Source organism: Lutjanus erythropterus, chromosome 1 (genome assembly GCF_056507025.1).
Source record: "Lutjanus erythropterus isolate fLutEry1 chromosome 1, fLutEry1.hap2, whole genome shotgun sequence".
Lineage (NCBI taxonomy): Eukaryota > Metazoa > Chordata > Actinopteri > Lutjaniformes > Lutjanidae > Lutjanus > Lutjanus erythropterus.
In genome coordinates, this window is record NC_139317.1 from 3421703 (window position 1) to 3439407 (window position 17705).

At 40.9% G+C, this 17705-nt stretch overlaps 2 protein-coding genes across 8 annotated transcripts in view; one reads left to right on the forward strand and one right to left on the reverse strand.

Annotated features, from left to right (window-relative positions):
- Nucleotides 1-6214, forward strand: part of herc1 (HECT and RLD domain containing E3 ubiquitin protein ligase family member 1) — an 89070-nt gene extending 82856 nt beyond the window's left edge. For all 4 annotated transcript variants that reach the window (XM_084721199.1, XM_084720943.1, XM_084721116.1 and 1 more), the window contains 3 exons: nt 2342-2494; nt 4012-4317; nt 5111-6214. In XM_084721199.1, coding sequence (XP_084577325.1) covers nt 2342-2494; nt 4012-4317; nt 5111-5296 — 645 coding nt within the window. In that variant the 3' untranslated portion in view covers nt 5297-6214. The remainder of the gene's footprint in view (nt 1-2341; nt 2495-4011; nt 4318-5110) is intronic.
- Nucleotides 6215-9261: 3047 nt separating this feature from the next.
- LOC146332487 (uncharacterized) overlaps nt 9262-17705 on the reverse strand; it is a 76435-nt gene continuing 67991 nt past the window's right edge. For all 4 annotated transcript variants that reach the window (XM_084721588.1, XM_084721504.1, XM_084721322.1 and 1 more), the window contains 2 exons: nt 11938-12055; nt 9262-10231 (listed from right to left, as the gene is read on the reverse strand). In XM_084721588.1, the coding sequence (XP_084577714.1) occupies nt 9773-10231; nt 11938-12055 (577 nt within the window). In that variant the 3' untranslated portion in view covers nt 9262-9772. The remainder of the gene's footprint in view (nt 10232-11937; nt 12056-17705) is intronic.

Here is a 17705-nt window from a genome sequence, read left to right on the forward strand (position 1 = left end):
GTCTGTCCTCTGCAGTGGCCACTAGTTCAACCCTCATCTGCAGCCCTCTGCTGCCTATCAACCCCCCCCCCCCCCCCCCCCGGCTGTTCCTATCAGGCAAAACCACCCTAAGAAATAATCCTAAAAAAACATCAAAAGATAATTGTCAATATCTAAAACTGTCCACATGGATAAATAGAACTACAGGCCAGAGGAAAGATGTGTGTTTTTCATGACTGGTTGCTGATCCTGTCTCTGCTTCTCCAAACTGGGGCGAGTCGACCGTCATTTACTGTAATTAATTCACTGACAATGGAGAACGACCTCATACAACCTCACTGCAAAAAACCTGAACTATCCCTTTAACCGACCAAATGTTGCCCTGAGTCTGTGTTCACGCTCCAGACTCCAGGAAACAGAAACGCGTTTTAATCATTGTGTAAGCCCTGCGGGGGGGGGGGGGGGGGTTGAACAGCAGCAGTCAGAGCTGCCTCTCTCTCCTCCTGCTCTGGTACACTGTGTTCCTCTTAGAGCTGATAAAGCATCAGTACGTCTGTGTCTCCGTCCATTACTGATGCAGCCGCTCTGACACAGACCACACACACCCCCCCCCCTCCCACCACACCCAAAAACCCACAGAGAGGCCGGCTGGAGCAGCAGAGCGCTGACACGTCCCCTGTTCTGTCCAAACAACCTCACACAACCCCAGCTCCGTAAAGCCCCGGCCTGCAGGAATGCCAGGGCCGCTGTTGATGCAGCATATCCTGCCTGGCGGAGCCTTGGCCCCGCTCCCAGCCTCACAGAGGAGGGGGGGGGTGTTGGAGCCACAACACTGCCACGGCCGGCTCCATCGGCCGAGGGAGGAGGGGAAGGGGCTTCATCTGCTGCTTTGGCATGAAGGAGGGACAGAGAAAGAGTTTCTGTTTCCTTCAGTCTGAATTCTGCCAGACGAGCTGTCAAATGTCCCCGTGTGATATTATGATCTCTGGTTGCAGGCAGGCCAGCGAATAAATGAATGTAAAAAATTTAAGCTTTTGTAACCGATCAATTGCATCATTAGTCATCCAAAGGAAAAGCTTTTACAGACGAGCTTTGTAAAACCTCTCAGGGCTGCTAATCAAATAGAGCTGAACTCCAGGAGGAGGCTTAACTGTTTCCATCAAACTTATTATTCACGGGCTGGTTTGTCTGATAATAGAGAGAACTCAGTGAAAACAGCTCGATCAAGAAACCAGGCGGGTCATTTAAACGGCAAAATCATCTCGTTTACTATGACGTCAAGTAAACAAAGGTTTAAAAAATTCTCAGAGACTGTGTTCACAGGCGGGTCCCCTCAGAAATAAAGGACCGTAGAAGAAATTCTGCTAAATTTAAGATTAATATCTGCAGTACATCTTTTATAAAGCATTTAAAATGTTTGTGTTGTTTTAATGATGAGAGGAAAAAAAACAAGAGCCTGTTAATTCTGCCTCAATGCATTTACTTTGTTTATTTTATGTATGAAGACTAAAATGTTCCACACTGTAAAAATGAAAAATTAGAGAAAATTCAAAAGTTCAAGGCAGCTTACTTCAAAATAAAACCTGACAAATCAGATGCACGACTGATTTGTCACATGACCAATAAGAACATCATATGTTTGCACTATTTGAGAGTTTATATATAAAGACATATATCGTATGTCATGGAATAGTCTAAAATGTTGAGATGATATTTCTAAGCTGTTTTGTCTACGGCGACACAACGTCTCCTTCCTCTCGTATAAAAATAAAACTGAAGTGTTTGAATACTGATTTGGACGTTGGTTACTATGGGAACAGTTGAAGCTTCAAAACTTCAGCGCTACAAATATCAGCATCAGCCTCAAAAATCCAGTCATCAGTCACTTAAAGATTATCAGAAAATTATTGAATAATAGTTTTGATTGTTGCAGCGTCTGATAATCACTCGTTTGTGAGGCCAGTCAACAGAATAAAGATAATAAATATTCAGATCTAACAAATATATATATATCCTCATGAAATGTTTGTAAATCTTTTTTTTTCTAACATGTTAAATCATGGATTGTTTACATCCGTGTTTACTTGTTAGTCGTCTTCGTCTTCCTCTCTTCATGCTTCATTTCTTTGTGCGTCACCAGCATCAGATGAACAGTGTGGAACTGATGGTAGTAATTTATTTCATGTTCTTTGTGTGCGTGACAAAAAGTCAGAAAAACATGGTTCCACAGTGATACTCAGAAACGGGGAACCCAGAGAATGAATCTTCCATTAGAGGAGTTATTTTCTACTGAAAAGTTCACTAACAGCAGAACAGTTGCATGTTTTTGTTGCACTGATGATTGTTTGTGTTTGTTTTCCAGATGATTCCTCTGGATTCGTTTGTCGGGCAGAGTGCAGATGGGAAGATGGTTCCCATCATCCCCGGAGGAAACAGCATCCCGCTCACTTTCACCAACAGGAAGGAGTACGTGGAGCGAGCCATCGAGTACCGGCTGCACGAGATCGATCGACAGGTACTGACGCGCTTCCACGGTTACTTTATGAAAGGTGACTCAGGTGATCAGATACAGAAGTGACGTCACAGTCTCATGTTTCAGTGTCTCATATTATGAACCGACTGAAGGAAAAGTGAAACTGAGTCCTGCTCTTCAGCTCTGTGTGATCCTCTTGTTGTTGTTTAGATGATGTAATCAGAAAATACTCGATCTAATAATAGTAAATATTCTGTAACTCTGCTGTGAAGAGGACGGTAATGTAGAGGTTCAGGTTTCCATTTCTCTGAACACTTTCAAGCCCCTTTTTTCCATCCAGACGAGATCACATGTTTGATCTAAAAAAAAACTGCAGTGGGAGATCATATAATATGATTTACTGTGTTTCCATGTAATCTATAAATTCATTTGAAGCAAACTTTTGAAATGCCGCCTGAAAATAAAAATAAAACTTCAGCACATTTTTATCATCAGGTTTGGAGTTTGGAGTTCACAGAGATGTTGGCTGTTAATGAAGGCTAGAAGTATCAGAGGTCACAAACTCAAAATAAAACCAGCTGCTGAAGATGAATCGATTCAGCCACCTGTGAGAGAAAAATGAGGAGAGGTTTCAGGATTTTTTATTTTTGTCAGTTGGGTTTTTATTCTTTCATGCGACAGTCGACGTCAGCAGAAACAGCTTTTCTTTCTTCTCTTGGAGAGAAAACAGCTGATCAGCTGTGAGTTAAAAGTTCATGTCAGAACTTCATCAGAAAAAGTGTTTCCGTCTCCCTGTAAGAGTGTTAAACTTTCATCAATATTTTCTAATGAGATGCTTCAACAATATGTTGATGGAAACCCGTCCGTCAGAGCACAGCAAGAATGAACATTTGAACTTGAACTGAGTTTTATTTTTTAAACTTTCAGTCACACAGACTTTCATCAGATCAGCAGCTGCTTAAAACTGAGAAATCACATTTTAAAATTCAGCAGTAAATCATTTCTCCAGAAATAAAAAATTATTAATAATCTGCAGAATACTCAGTCAAGAGTTTATTTCTTCTGGAAAATAAAGTTCCAATGAAAATAATTTTCTGGCAAAAATTTAAAAACTGTCTTAATTCTAGTTTTTAAATGATGTGGCACTGAGTTAATATCTTTAATGTTTTTTACTTTGAAGGCAGATTTGAAGAAGTAATTTTTTCTGACATTTTATAGACCAACAATTAATCAAGAACATAATCAACAGACTGAACAATGATAGAGTTTCTGTGTGAGTATCATTCAGAAGAACAGGGACATTTTTTCTCCAAACTATTCTGAAGGCTTTGAGCAACAAAAACTTCAGTTCAGCTCTGTTCCATCAGGGCGACTCTCAGAGACGGACGTCACTAAACCTGCAAAAATAAAGAGAAACCATCCTCAAGAGTCATCGTTCGCGACAACGAAGATACTTTAAAAAAGAGTAACTTTAATCAAACTTGAGGAGTCAAGAGGACGTGTAGCTTTGACCCTGAATGCAGTCATAAACCCTGTCCTGTCTCTCGCCGTCCTCTCAGGTGGCAGCGGTGCGTGAAGGCATGTCGTGGATCGTGCCGGTGCCGCTGCTCTCCCTGCTGACGGCGAAGCAGCTGGAGCAGATGGTGTGCGGCATGCCGGAGATCTGCTGCGACGTGCTGAAGAAGGTGGTGCGCTACAGGGAGGTGGACGAGCAGCACTCGCTGGTGCAGTGGTTCTGGCAGACGCTGGAGGAGTTCTCCAACGAGGAGCGAGTCCTCTTCATGCGCTTCGTCTCCGGTCGCTCGCGGCTGCCCGCCAACACGGCCGACATCTCGCAGAGGTTCCAGATCATGAAGGTGGACCGGGTGAGTGAACCAGGATCCTTGTCCTACATGTAGCAGGAAACTGTCAGACTGTATGAGTTCTGTCCAAACTTTTAAAGTTCAGGTGAAACAGCACTCAGAGAGAATCAAGGTCGCATATCGAGATGCGTCTCCAGATGACGCTGGACAGACGGGCGGGACAGTCACCTTTGTCTTAATTCTTATTTACTCAAAGACTGGACTGAGATTTTGTGCATCTGTAGTGTTTCTTTTCCTTTTAAGAATATTTTCTGCCCTTTTTTTATTTGTTAGGCCAGTTTAACAGACAGGAAACAGTGGACAGATCGGGGGTTGTTCTCCTCCTGAATGGAACTGGACTCACCGTGGTTTTGTTATCAGGGATTTCTCATATTTAGAGTTTTGGTAAACATCTGAATAAATTGATAAATTGCTGCTCAGCTCACTGCCGTCCACTTCATTTTTAACACGGCTGCTCAAAATATTCTCCTCCTGATCTGAACTTCTCTTTGTAAAAGCTGGAGCCACAGTTGCAGAGTTCTTGAATCATATTTTTTATTCTTTTGTTTTATTGGAAGCCACAAAATATTAACTTAACTTGTGCAGATCTCGTGAGCGTTTCGCAGTCGAGGCTCCGCTGGCTCCAGATACGACCTTTCACGATTTTCAGTTGGTTGAGATGTACAGCCTCACCACTAGAGGTCACTAAACCAAACATTGGTAGAGATTGATCTGAACCAATGGGTGATCAGTAATTTTAGAGAAACGAACTGATGATCAGCTGTTGTTAAAGCGAGTTTTTCTGTTTCCTCTGCAGCCGTACGACAGCCTCCCCACCTCTCAGACGTGTTTCTTCCAGCTGCGTCTGCCTCCGTACTCCAGCCAGACCGTCATGGCCGAGCGGCTGCGCTACGCCATCAACAACTGCCGCTCCATCGACATGGACAACTACATGCTCTCCCGTAACGTCGACAACGCCGAGGGCTCCGACACAGACTACTGATGCAGGCAGTATCTCAAACCACACACACATGAATAAATTATGAAGTCCAGGAATCGGCGGACTACGGACTGTCTTATCTGAACGCCTCACACACACACACACACACACACACACACACAGAGATGCTTCGTCATCGCTGCACCAGTCGTAGGGAACTCCTGAGCAGAAAGGCCACTTTTTAACTCATTTTATGTACTTTGAAACGGCACAGATTTTCATTTCTCCTCGTGGTTTATTAGCAGTTTTTAATGACACAAAAATCCACACGAGAAGTGCATTTAGTGTTAATTTTTTTTTTCCATTACTCCACATCCCATTTTCAGGGTTTCTGCATGGAGGTATGTTTATTTGTTTGGAAATGTGTATAGAATATTCAAGCAGGTGCGGGGAAGAAGAGAGAATAATGTACATTGTGTAAAATGCTTCATTAGGAAAATGTTTTGCATAATATCCATATTTATTGTTTTCATTGCCTATGCCGAGTTTCCCAAAGCATACAAAACAAAAAAAACCAACAATAAATGCTGCATAATTGATTTGTTTTTCTTCTGCTGAGGTTTGATGTTTAAAGAAAAGAGGAAACGTTTCCTTTCAGAAAGCAGACGTCACATTTATTTCAGAAGTACAAAATATCACAAAGGCCATTTTTCAGGGGAGTAAATAAAATGTGAAAAACAACTATGTACACAAAGGAAAAAAAAAACCCTCTACATGTTAAAGAAGTGTGTTCAAATCAAAACTGTCTGGTCGTGTTGGCAACAGCTGTTGGTTAAAGGAGAACACCAGGAAAAGAAAAACAGATCAGTGTCTCGTTATAATGTGAAAACTTTGTTCTAGTGAGATTTTTCCACTTTATTATAACATACAAACTTAACTTCTTATTAGAAAAAGTTCTTGTTTTAAATCAGAACATGAAATCACCAAGTAATAACAACTTTTTACGTTATAACGTGACACTGACCTTCATGTCATTTGTGCTTTGAAAGAGTTTTTGGTTGCTGTTTCCCTTTTTCAAAAAAAAAAAGAATCTGAGTCAAACAGATTGAAACTTACGTCTACTCAGGCTGTGCAGTGAAAGCATCAGCAGCTTCAGTCTCTGTCCATGCAGGAGGCGTTCAGGTGCAATACTCAGTGTCGGTCACCCACAGTTTGGCAGCACTCAGTCATAGAAAAAAACACAATCACTTTAGTTACAAAAGAAAATTGTCTCGAAGAGTAAGAATGAGCTACGGATGACGGGTACGATGTGAAACAGAAACCGTTAGACGGATCGTTTGGACAATTATGAGACTGAAAAACGCAGCTGATTCACCAACTGTGATAGAAACGTGCCTCTACGTGGAAAAGCTTGAGTTTACTTCCAAACACAGACAGCTGTGGACGAGCAGAAGCTCCATTTATAGAACTGGAGGAGGCGTTCCACACTAGAGCTGCAACAATTAATCAATCATTAAATTGAATAATTGTTAGTTGCAGCCCTTTTCCACACGTGCACAGACGGTATTCTGCACCTTGTTGCTCCATAACGGCATCGCGGACAATCTGCATGGACACAACAAATGAGAAGGCCGGACAGAGTCTCCACCACGTTCACCATCTGATAAAACATCAGAAATACTGAAGCTTTAAGTATAATTTTGGCTTAATTTGTTCTAATTAATTTACAACCAACTCCTGATTCTAAACTATGTTGCAGAACTGAGGCAGTTCCTTTAATTCCAGAGCGACAATCTAGCTGTTCTTGTGTCACACGTGCACTAATTAAAAGGGAGTGGCCACGAATTTGTGTTCTTTCTTTGCGTCATGTTAAACTTTGGTTAACTTAGATATGAGCCAATAAGAGTGTGTGAATTTAGAAATGAATTCTGGGACAGAACGACGACTGAAGCGATGAGGAAAACTCTCAAAGCACATGTGAGTTTTGTTTCAAAAGTAACTTGAAAAAATCTGAACTTTTAAATTGTGTCAGGAGGTGTTTCCTAATTTCCTGTGATTTTCTGTTTCACATCAAGACTGAAGTGTCGACGGCCTCTGTCTCCGTCTTCAAAGACTTTAAATCAGCTGCACCAACCAAACTTATGCCTGGTCTTAACTATGCCCGGTCTTTAAGGTGGCTGTTGCCCGGCAGCATGCGTTGCTAGGATACATTCTCTCACTGTATTTGCTACTTTGTAGCTGATAATTTTTCATTTGTGGAAACATTATAGAAGATCAAAGGAGAAAAGATCATTTCATGGACACTGAGATAAAAAAAAAATGTAGAGCTGCAGCAATTAATCGATTAGTGATTATTAAATTAAAATGATCAATTTTTGAGATTTTCTAACATTCTACAGACCAAATCGCTATCGATTAATAATCCATAAATCGAGAAAATAATTGACAGATTAAATGATGATGAAAGTAACTGTTAGCTGCAGCTCTAATAAAATGATCAGAGCTGACGAGCAGTCCAACAAAATAATAAAAATAATAATCAGAAGAAGAAGCAGAAATAACAAAGGCTGTAACTGATTGTTCAGAGTCAGACAGCTTTACAAGCTACGCTGTTACTGGAAAAAAAAAAAAACTGCCTAGATTTTGACTTGATGCTCTTTAAGTTAAGGCTGAACAATTTAGAAAAAATATCTAATTGTAATTATTTTGCCTGATACTGCAATGGTGATATGATTTGTGACAGAGGTAATGATCATTATTTTTGATTGGAAAACATGTTAAAATAACTTTTTTTTTTTTTTAAGATGTTTTTTTTAAGTCTGTAGAATCATTTGTTGGACAGGACGTCTCTGTCTCGCCTAATTTGTTAATTTTAAAGTTTTTTGACACATTTTGCCTTTAACAAATATTCCACCTGCAATTTGAACATTACATTAAGCCATGTGGTGATTCTGATAAAATTCTGATTAATTATCATCATTCGGTCTATTACAACAGCAGATTAGGACCGACTTGTCTTCAGACCTGGTCTAAGTCCTGTTGGTGCAACCAGCCGAATGCAAAAGTGGGAAACAGTTGGATATATGAAGGTCAGGAGCGCCGTACCTGCCAGAGTTTTAGTTACTGAGGGATCGGCACAGTTCTGTGTTCATAAAACCTTTCCAGTCTCCTCTGAATAAACTCCACGAGACACTCGGAGGTTCAAGCAGAGCTGGGCGACGGTTCACTCTTATGTTTACTGACATTCAGCTGTTCTTTACGTTCTGGAGTTTAAATTAATGATCTCTACCGGGAGCCGGTTTCACAAAGATCTTTTAGACTCGTCTTAATTTTGCCCATAGATTCATATTTTGTTCGATCATTTCACAGAGATAACTGTCAAAAAAAAAGAAAAAAAAAAAATCAGGCTAAACCAGGCTGAAGAGCCACGTTACCACGGTAACAATCAGTGCCACAGTCTGATCAGTGGCGCCCAACAACATAAAACACGGCTCGTAATTTGTGGTTTCCTGACATTGTTTTCTTCAGCTCTGTTTCTGTGCATCTTAAAGCTTTTCCTTTGGTCCTCCGCCAATTTCTTTGCGCCTTGTGCCATATTTTTAAATCTTTTTTGAACATCTTGCCAATTAATTTTTTCCACATTAGATTTTTGTTTCTATAATTTCACTCTTTGCTTAACTGTCAGAGTCAAATGTCCTTGTAATTGTTGAGTTCCTTAAAAATACACGAAACAGAAGCCGAGCGGTCGGCTGCGGTCGCTCTGTCAGCCATTTTTCAATTTTGAAAAAGGTCTTAATTTACCCAGAATTCATTGTGCCAAACCGTTTTGTGCGACAGATGAATTAAGACGTCTGTCTGAAGTCTGACTGTCTGTTAGTCAAAGTCTATCTTTGTGAAATCGGCCCCAAATTATAATTTAAAAACTGACTTTGATAGATGGAGCCGTGTCACGATACATTTAAATATTGTTGTTGATCGTTTAGTGACACTGAATTCGTCGAGCCCTGAAGTTTTGGAGGTTTTGTCGTCTCTGAACTGTGTCTGGGTGTCGGTATGAGGTAGAGGAATCTTTAAAAACCTAAAGAGAAGCAGATCAAACAAGGTAACAGTCCAAGTATGTCCAGGTATGAAAATCAAACGTCTCTGTATCGACTGTCACGTGTGCATTCATTCTTGTTTGGATCCAGACATCCGGTCTTTTTGTTCCCTCGGGCTCGTGTTGAGGTTCTCCGTAACGATCCGCTCTGCTAACGTTGTTTTAACCTCATTAGAAGATTAAATTAATCCAAATCAAACAGTGAAAACTCGACCCGGAGGTCCAACGTCTCCTCTCATTTGATCATTTGTCATTTTAAACAAGGTTCAGTCTTGTTTTTTCCGTCACATTCAGACTCTTCCTGCTCGTCCTGAACTCTGATCGAGCTGCACATCAGCTCTTGATTTTAAAAATCGATGTAGAAGACTTTCAAACATGCTTTTTTTTTTAAGGCCTTTTAGTGTCTTCAGGAAGCCTGAGAGACGAGATCCTGTCTCACACAGCTAAGACAACCAGCCTCCGTCTCCCACAGTCCTCGGCGCGATGATGCTCTCCTTCGCCTGCAGGAGTCTTTCCAGACACGGCGAGCTGATCTTGAAGGGCAGCGGCCCCCGGCTGAGACGAGGGTCTGTGGCGTGGCGGCGCAGGGGCCCCTTGTGGAGGAGGAGGAGGTCGGTGCTGGAGGAGACGGCGTTGTCCTGGGTCACTTCCTGGCTGCAGCGTGCGGGCAGAAGGGAGGCGGAGGTGGCGGCAGCGTGCTGGGTGAACATCGATTCAGGAGTTTTCAGGGAGCAGATGGGCGACGTGTGGAGCCATTTGAGGTGGGTGGAGGAGTACGAGGCCACGAGAGGCGTCTCCACGTCTGAGGAGCAGAGAGACACCAGACAGGGTGGAGGAGCAGGAGACGAGGAGGAGGAGGAGGAGGAAGAGGAGGAGGAGGAGGAGGCACTGCTCTGATGCTGCTGCAGAGAAAACAAGAGGAAAACATCAGAGCTGCAACGATTAATCCATTATTAAATTAATCAACAACTACTCTGATAATCAAATAATTGTTTTGAGTCATTTTTTCGTTAAAAAAAATCCAAATTCAGCTTCTTAAATGTGAATATTTTCTGGTTTCTTTACTCTCTGATGACAGTAAACTGAATGTCTTTGTGTTCTGGACATAAGAAGACATTTGAGGACGTCAACTTTGGCTTTTGAAAACGGTGATTTTTCATGATTTTCTGACATTTTACAGATCAAACCACTGATCAACAGATTAACTGATGAACATCAACTGCAGCATCACAACACTGACATCATCTGCAGACAGATTTATAATCAGATTCAACAACAAACTGTAAGTAAACATGGTGTAAAAATACGTTTAAATACAATAAATATTAGACGATATGTGACACAGTATGTCCTCGTCAGTATCGTCCAATCACGTTGTTTTAAATCACCTATAATTGTTTCCTGTACTGGACGGTGATGATGTTTAAAACCTCTGCAGGTGGAGATGAGAGAACAGCACTGATTCTGATCTTAACCAGAGCTACAATGATTAATCAAATAATCCATTATTAAATTAATCAACTATTTTGGTTTTTAAGGAAAACAAGTAAAAATTTCTGTTTTCTTCTTAAATCCTCCTGTCTGACAGTAAACTGGATATTTTTGGTTTGTGGACGTCAGCGTGGGTTTCGATCATCTGATCATCATTTTCACCATCTTCTGACAATTTATAGACCAAACAACTAATCAATTAATTGAGGAAATAACTGTCGGATTAATCAACTATGAAAATAATCATTGGTTGCGGTTTTGCTGTTAACTATAAACCTGTATATAAAAAAAACAGTTTACACAAATGCAGTTTCTTTTTGTCTCATAATTCTGACTTTTTATTTCATTATTTCAACTTTGAACCTCATCATTATGTCTGGGGATATTTTTTTTTTTCTTTCTGGTGGAAACAGGTTTCTATCTTCTTCAGCAGCAGCTGGATCTTTAAACCGTTGACTCAGGACTGATCTCAGGTCAGCACCGAAGTTAAATGAATTGTTGTTGGACCAACAGAGCATTTTTTATCCAAACCTGAGAAACTGAGAACGGGCAGAAATGTGACGCCAAAGAACGAAGGCAGCTGGAAGCAGCGGTTTGTATTCTGGTTAAATTCTGTTCTGGTGGATTTTATTCATCAGGGAGTCGAAACATTCTTGTGTGAGCGGCCGCTCTGGTTTTTCCCCTCATTATCTGACCTCGACTGTTCTTATGAAACTGCTGGAAATCATCTCCAGTAAAAATACATTAATACTTCAGAGTCCTCGTCCAGGATCCTGTTACATAATCTGACTCACGTCTCTCTTCTTACCAGAGACACATTACTCAGAGCTGAGGCTCCATAAACACAAGATCAACTCAGCTGGACAAGATTTTTATCTCTTATTTGTTCCCTATTATTTTAAAAGGCTGCAACTAATCAATCTCCTTATTTTCTCAATTGATCAACCATAAAACGCCCATCAGAAATTCTCAGAACACCTCAAAACTTAAAGATCTTCATTTAACTCACAGAAGAAGAAGAATACAAGGAAACATTCACATTTAAGAAGCAGGAACTGTTGAGTTCTTGTTTAAAAAGATCCAGTCCTCTCCGTCGAATCATTTTTAACTTATTTACCTTTTGCCTCTTGGCCGGAGTGCTGCTGTCGTCCGTCTGCGCCAGATGTGGTTTGATATGAGGGAACCAGTTCTGAAGCATTTCTTCTATTTTCAGTAAAATGGTGAGGAAGCGTCCGCTGGAGGACAAAAGGAAAACAATAGTTAGAAAAGTGTGAAACCACCGGCAGGAACGTGTCCTCAGACGGAGGACAAACAAACACATGAAGGATCTGAAGCCTTTCCTGCTGAGCTACAGGTGGTGGTGACACAAGTTTAATTTATAACAAAACATATTTCATAAACTCTTCATGACTTTCATAAAAATCTAAATTTATAGAATAAATAATAATAATAATCTTTATCTGTATGACACTTTTCATACAAGAAATGCAGCACAAGTGCTTCATAGAAAAAAAGACGTGAACAAACATGAAAATAAAAACAGGAAGTTAATTTCATAATTAAAAAATGCGACAGGAAGCAGTTCAGAGCAGCTGAAACTGGACTGATGAGCTCTCCTCTCCTCGTTCTGCTTCACAGCTGAAGTTTCTCAGTGATGTTTTATGATGTTTTCATCACTTTGTTAAAGGGACAGTCCACCCAAAAATAAAAATTCAGTCATTACCTCCTCACCCTCAGTGAGTAGTGACTTACATTGTTTCTGTTTTCCTGTGAAACTCCAGAAGTGTTTTCTGGACTGAAAAACTAAACCTGACCTTCAATCAGCATGAGGAGATAATGACCAAATTTTCATTTTTAGGCAAAATATCCCTTTAATCAGAGACTGGAAGCTTCGATCTGAGAGTAGAACAACAGTAAATGTAGTGAAGTGATAAGTAGAGTATGTTTAGGTAGAAGTAGAAAGTAAGACAGTGGAAAACAAATCATGTACCTCAAATGATTTCAGAGAATTAAAAAAAAAATCTTTAAAAATGACTAACTGATTAATGGCTTATCAAAATAATTGCAGATTAATTTAATAACTGATTAACAATCCATTCATCAATTAAGCGTTGCAGCTCTACATTAATCAACCTCTGACAACTTTATCATTCTTTAATATTTACTTTGTGTTTCTGAAGTGGAAACAAAATGTTTAAAAATATCAGCAGTTTGAATAAAACTGAAGCTCTGAGCTGAAAACCAAACTACCTTTGAGAAACACGACACGTCAACATCAACAGTTCTTCATGTGTCCCAATAAACTATTTCTCTAAAGAAACTTTACATTTTGAATTTTGTCCCCTAAACTCTACCAGCCTCTGTTGGTGAGCCGTGCTGTTTTAGTGCGAGAAGATGGAGGAAATGAGAAGCAAACGGTTTGAAATTTTGAGATTTTTTCTCATAAAACATGCTGATCAGGGGAGCAGATACACACCGAATTAAATGCAGACTCGAGTCACAAATTAACAGATCAAGGCGGCAGCAGAACAACAACTCCTGTGTTCTGTGACGTAAAATTACTGATTTTACCTACAGAGTTTGGTTGGTTTGGACAGAGAGATATTTGTCTCGTGTAACGACAGTTTCCTGTCAGAAGAGTCAGTCTGACAGCGAGGAAAAGAGATGAAAATATTCTAAATGTAGTGTACAATTAAACCGACACTGAGTATTTTAGTTCAGGTAGACCTTCTCCTAACTGGAGGCTGATGTCTGTCTGATTTTCTGAAAACATTAAGACAAGAAAAAGACAGACTTAAGTCTGAGTTTTATGATGATTGACCACCTAATAGATGATTGACTGCATAACATTTTGTTTTGTGATCTTATTTTATTGCCGTAGCAGCAAAGATTTGTCTTGGCGAGGCTCGAATGTTTAAAAATGTCACAATGATTCATCATCAGTTATTTATTTAAATCCTCAGAAAACAGATTGAGGGAAAACCCTCGATTACAGCAGTGCAGAGGCACAGAATCATCACGAAAGCTCAGAGGCAGCAGTAAAGGAAGAATACGCAGAAAAAACAAGTTCAAAATCAAGAATGTTAAAAGGTAAAGGTGCAGAAATTGATAAATGTCAAAGTTGTATGATCAGAAACATAAAAGCACTTGTTTGCTCCACAGAGTCTAACAGTGAGGCTGCAGCTGCTCCTCTGTACTTGAGTAAAAGTACTAAGTTACTGTGCAGCCCAGGCTGCTGACAGGACAAGGTGAAGTCATTTGTTTCCTCAGACTGAATGTGACATTTGAGGAGCGTAGGAGTTTTGAGCTGCAGAGACGCCCTGCAGCTCAGATGGCTCAGGGACGTCTCGCCAGTGGACATTACATAATCCTCATAAAGCCTCTGCCAACACATCGGGCGCTCCGCCGCCATCTGATTGGTGGACAACATGAAATCACACAGACTGAATAAATAAAAAGGCCTGTGTGTGTGTGTGTGTGTGTGTGTGTGTGTGTGTGCATTCCTCTACTGCATCTGTGTGATGCTATCAGGGCAACATACAAGCATCACATGACACCGTACGCAGGAAGACAAGTAGAGCATGTTCAAGTCCACATGAGAAATGTGACCGTGGCTCTCGCTCTCTCTCTCTCTCTCTCTCACACACACTCTCACACACACACACACACACACACACACACGGCGCGGCCAACACGTGGCAGCAGTGGGGGGGTGAAGGCCCTCGTTCCATTCACAGGCTATAAATAGAGCAGTAAGCCCTGGAGCGGCCGATGAGACCACGCCCACCGCTCACAGCCATGTACTTTAACACACACACACACACACACACACACACACACACACACACACACACACACACACACACACAGACTTAGGTAACTTTTGGGAACATTACACAGACTGACATTATGTTTACATTATGTTAACCAAACCAGTGACCCAAAAATCAACTGAATTCAACAATTAACTATTAAACCATTTATAAAACCAATAAGAGGGACGAATACTTCATACAGGCACCGACTCTGTCTGAGGTGGTGGAGACCAAAAACAGAGCTAAAAGAGAGAATTAATGACTTTAAATAACTGATTATGTTGCTCAGTAACTGCTGGTTGTGGAAATCAGGAACGGTTTGTTAAAAAATGACTTAAAATGTGATATGATATTGTGTTTACATTTTTCCCCCTCAGACACAGAAAAGTCTTTGTTCCAATTTTATTGTTCAAAATTTATTCTGCTTTTATTTGCTGCAACTCTGACTAACTCCTCTCAATAAAAAAAAGAAAAAAAAGCTCTGATATTTATGTGATATTGGCAGAAGTGGAGGAACAACTGATGTCTTGTTTCTGTAATTGTTAACATTTATGTCTCATGTCTCACATATATCTCTCAAACTGTTTCCACAAGCAGAGTTCGACTTTATTGCTGTAAATAATCTCAGCTAATTCTGTTTTTTACGGCCTCCGACTGCCAACGTCTCTCGATTTGCGGCCACGTTCTGCCGCCCGAGCCGAGGTTCCGCAGCAGTTTATTCTGCCAAACGAGGAACGCCGGAGCCCAAAAGAAACTTGCGGCTCGTTCTGCTGCTGGATGACTGGAATATCTTCTCCTCCCCGCAGGACGAATGTGTGTTAAATCTGACATTATTGGGACAGAGCTGGAGCCACCTACGCTGCAGCTCCATGTGTGGTCCGCCTCAGACGTGTTTAAACTTAGATGTTCGTTTCACAGCCCACATGTCAGTTTTACTGTACGTGTCAAGACAGAAGAAACTGTGAAAATGTTCAGTATGTGCTCAGTTTCTGGTCAGATTCTCAGCCAGCGAAGGAAACAGCTGATCTTCTGTTCCTTCTGTTTTACAGGAGATTAAAGGCCTCAGTTTTCTCGTTGAACCACGAGATGGAGAATCACCAGTTCAAGTGGACGGGTGAAATGAAACGACAGAGACATACTGCAGATTAAAGGCTGATTGGAAGCACTGGACAAAGAGTTAAAATCATGGCTGCAGGTTAGATAACCACTCATCTCCACCAAGCCATCCACACAGACGCTACGGTGGTCACCAGGGGACAAAGTTTGCAAAGATGAAAAGTGAAAACCCAAAAGACTGCAGGAGGAAAACAGAGGCGTTCAAATCCAACTATTTATTTTGCCCAATATTTGCCACTGGAGTGAATTTTAGACCACATTTACAGTGTTAAATAAACAAATATTAAAGACCTTCCCAAAAAGAATTTAGGACTAGTGACCCTTCACTAAACCCCGCCTCCAAACAGCAGCTGTCCAATCATGACTGTCGGCCTGTCAAACTTAGCATTTCTCTCCATGTTGAAGGTGAGCAGGAGGCTCTGAGAGGAGTGATACTCAACGTTTCACGAGTCTGAACGTGACACACAAGAGCACACGTCATCTGCTCTGACATGAGCTGCAAATGTTAGCATGCCTGGCTAATTAACGCTAGCTTACTAGCTGCACTAACTTTACCTCCAGACAAACTTGTTAGATCCCACTGAATCTGCATTTGTTCTGCGGGGGTTTGAGGAGGAGGATGTGGGCTGATGCATCTCTCTCTGGCTCGCTGTCTCAGTTCTAAGACGGGTTAGCTTAGCTCTTATCCCGGCTCTGTTCCTGTGGTGACTGTGGTCCGGCTGCACTAATCGAGTCCCTGCTCTTCCTTTTCCCACGTTAATGAGTGTATTTCTGTCATCTATCATGTAGATATGCCTGCTGTATTTCACCATCCGACCAATGTTTGCTGAGATGTAAGCTAGCTTTAGCCTCAGTCTGTTAGCATTAACGTTATATCGCACGCAGCTGTTAGCTAACTTTAAACAAACACTTTCACAGGGTTCTTGTTTTAAAACGTGTCAGATGGAAACATTATAACAGATATTTCATTTAAAATGGTAGTTTGACACATGTTGCACCTCCTGCGATATAAAAATTTCCATAGACAATACTTTTTGATTAATTGTTCAGCCCTACAGAGTACTAAACAATAGAATTTCACACATTTATGAATTACAGTTTTGACAAGTTTATATGAATTCATGTTGAGTTAAACTTGTCTAATTTATTTATTATTCTGTGACCTTGTCTGAACCTGAACGTTCACGATATCTTCAGTCTTCTCAGTGGATCAATGAGGCGACACAGTGAAAACACACGGTTTAAACTGAATCAGCAGAGATCATCAGGATTAATGTCTGTAAATAATAAAAGCTGTGGACAGAGAACTGCTGCTCTGAGCTCGGCTGAGATTTATTCAGAGACGCTGCTGTACTGTGACGTTCTGACTGAACTTTAGGAAACGTTAGGAACAGTTAAGGTTCTCTGGAGGCTCAGACGTTCTCACTGCTCTCTTTGTGGGATCCTCTCTGTTCCAGGAAAGATGGGGAACCAGATCATGATGGATTTGTGTGTTTATTTGTTTTACAACCTGCTACACAGCAGCTTTTCAGCATTTTCCAACCAAAATATTCACAGAGGACGACAATGAGAACAAGTGTTGCTGCAGCCAAAACCGCATTTCAGATTTAAAAAAATATATCCTGCTGACAAACTTCTTCTGAACTTAAATCCATCCAGAGTGAAAAGAGTCGATCAATCAGACAGTTTGATCCACAGGTGAACACGTCCAGAACCTGACTCATCATCCTCACTCTGTGCTGAAGAGACATTCAGCTCCAGCATTCATCTGTAATTTAATAAACATCCTGTCTAAATGTCTGTCATATTTGCTGACTGTTTCCTGACGTTTGGTCCACGTGTCGTTCATCAGCTCCACTCTGTCTCTTATATAATCAGACATTTTCACATGTGAGACGTCCGCATTAATGATTCCTCTCCAGGATTTTTCACTTCCTCAATAAACAGAGTAGCT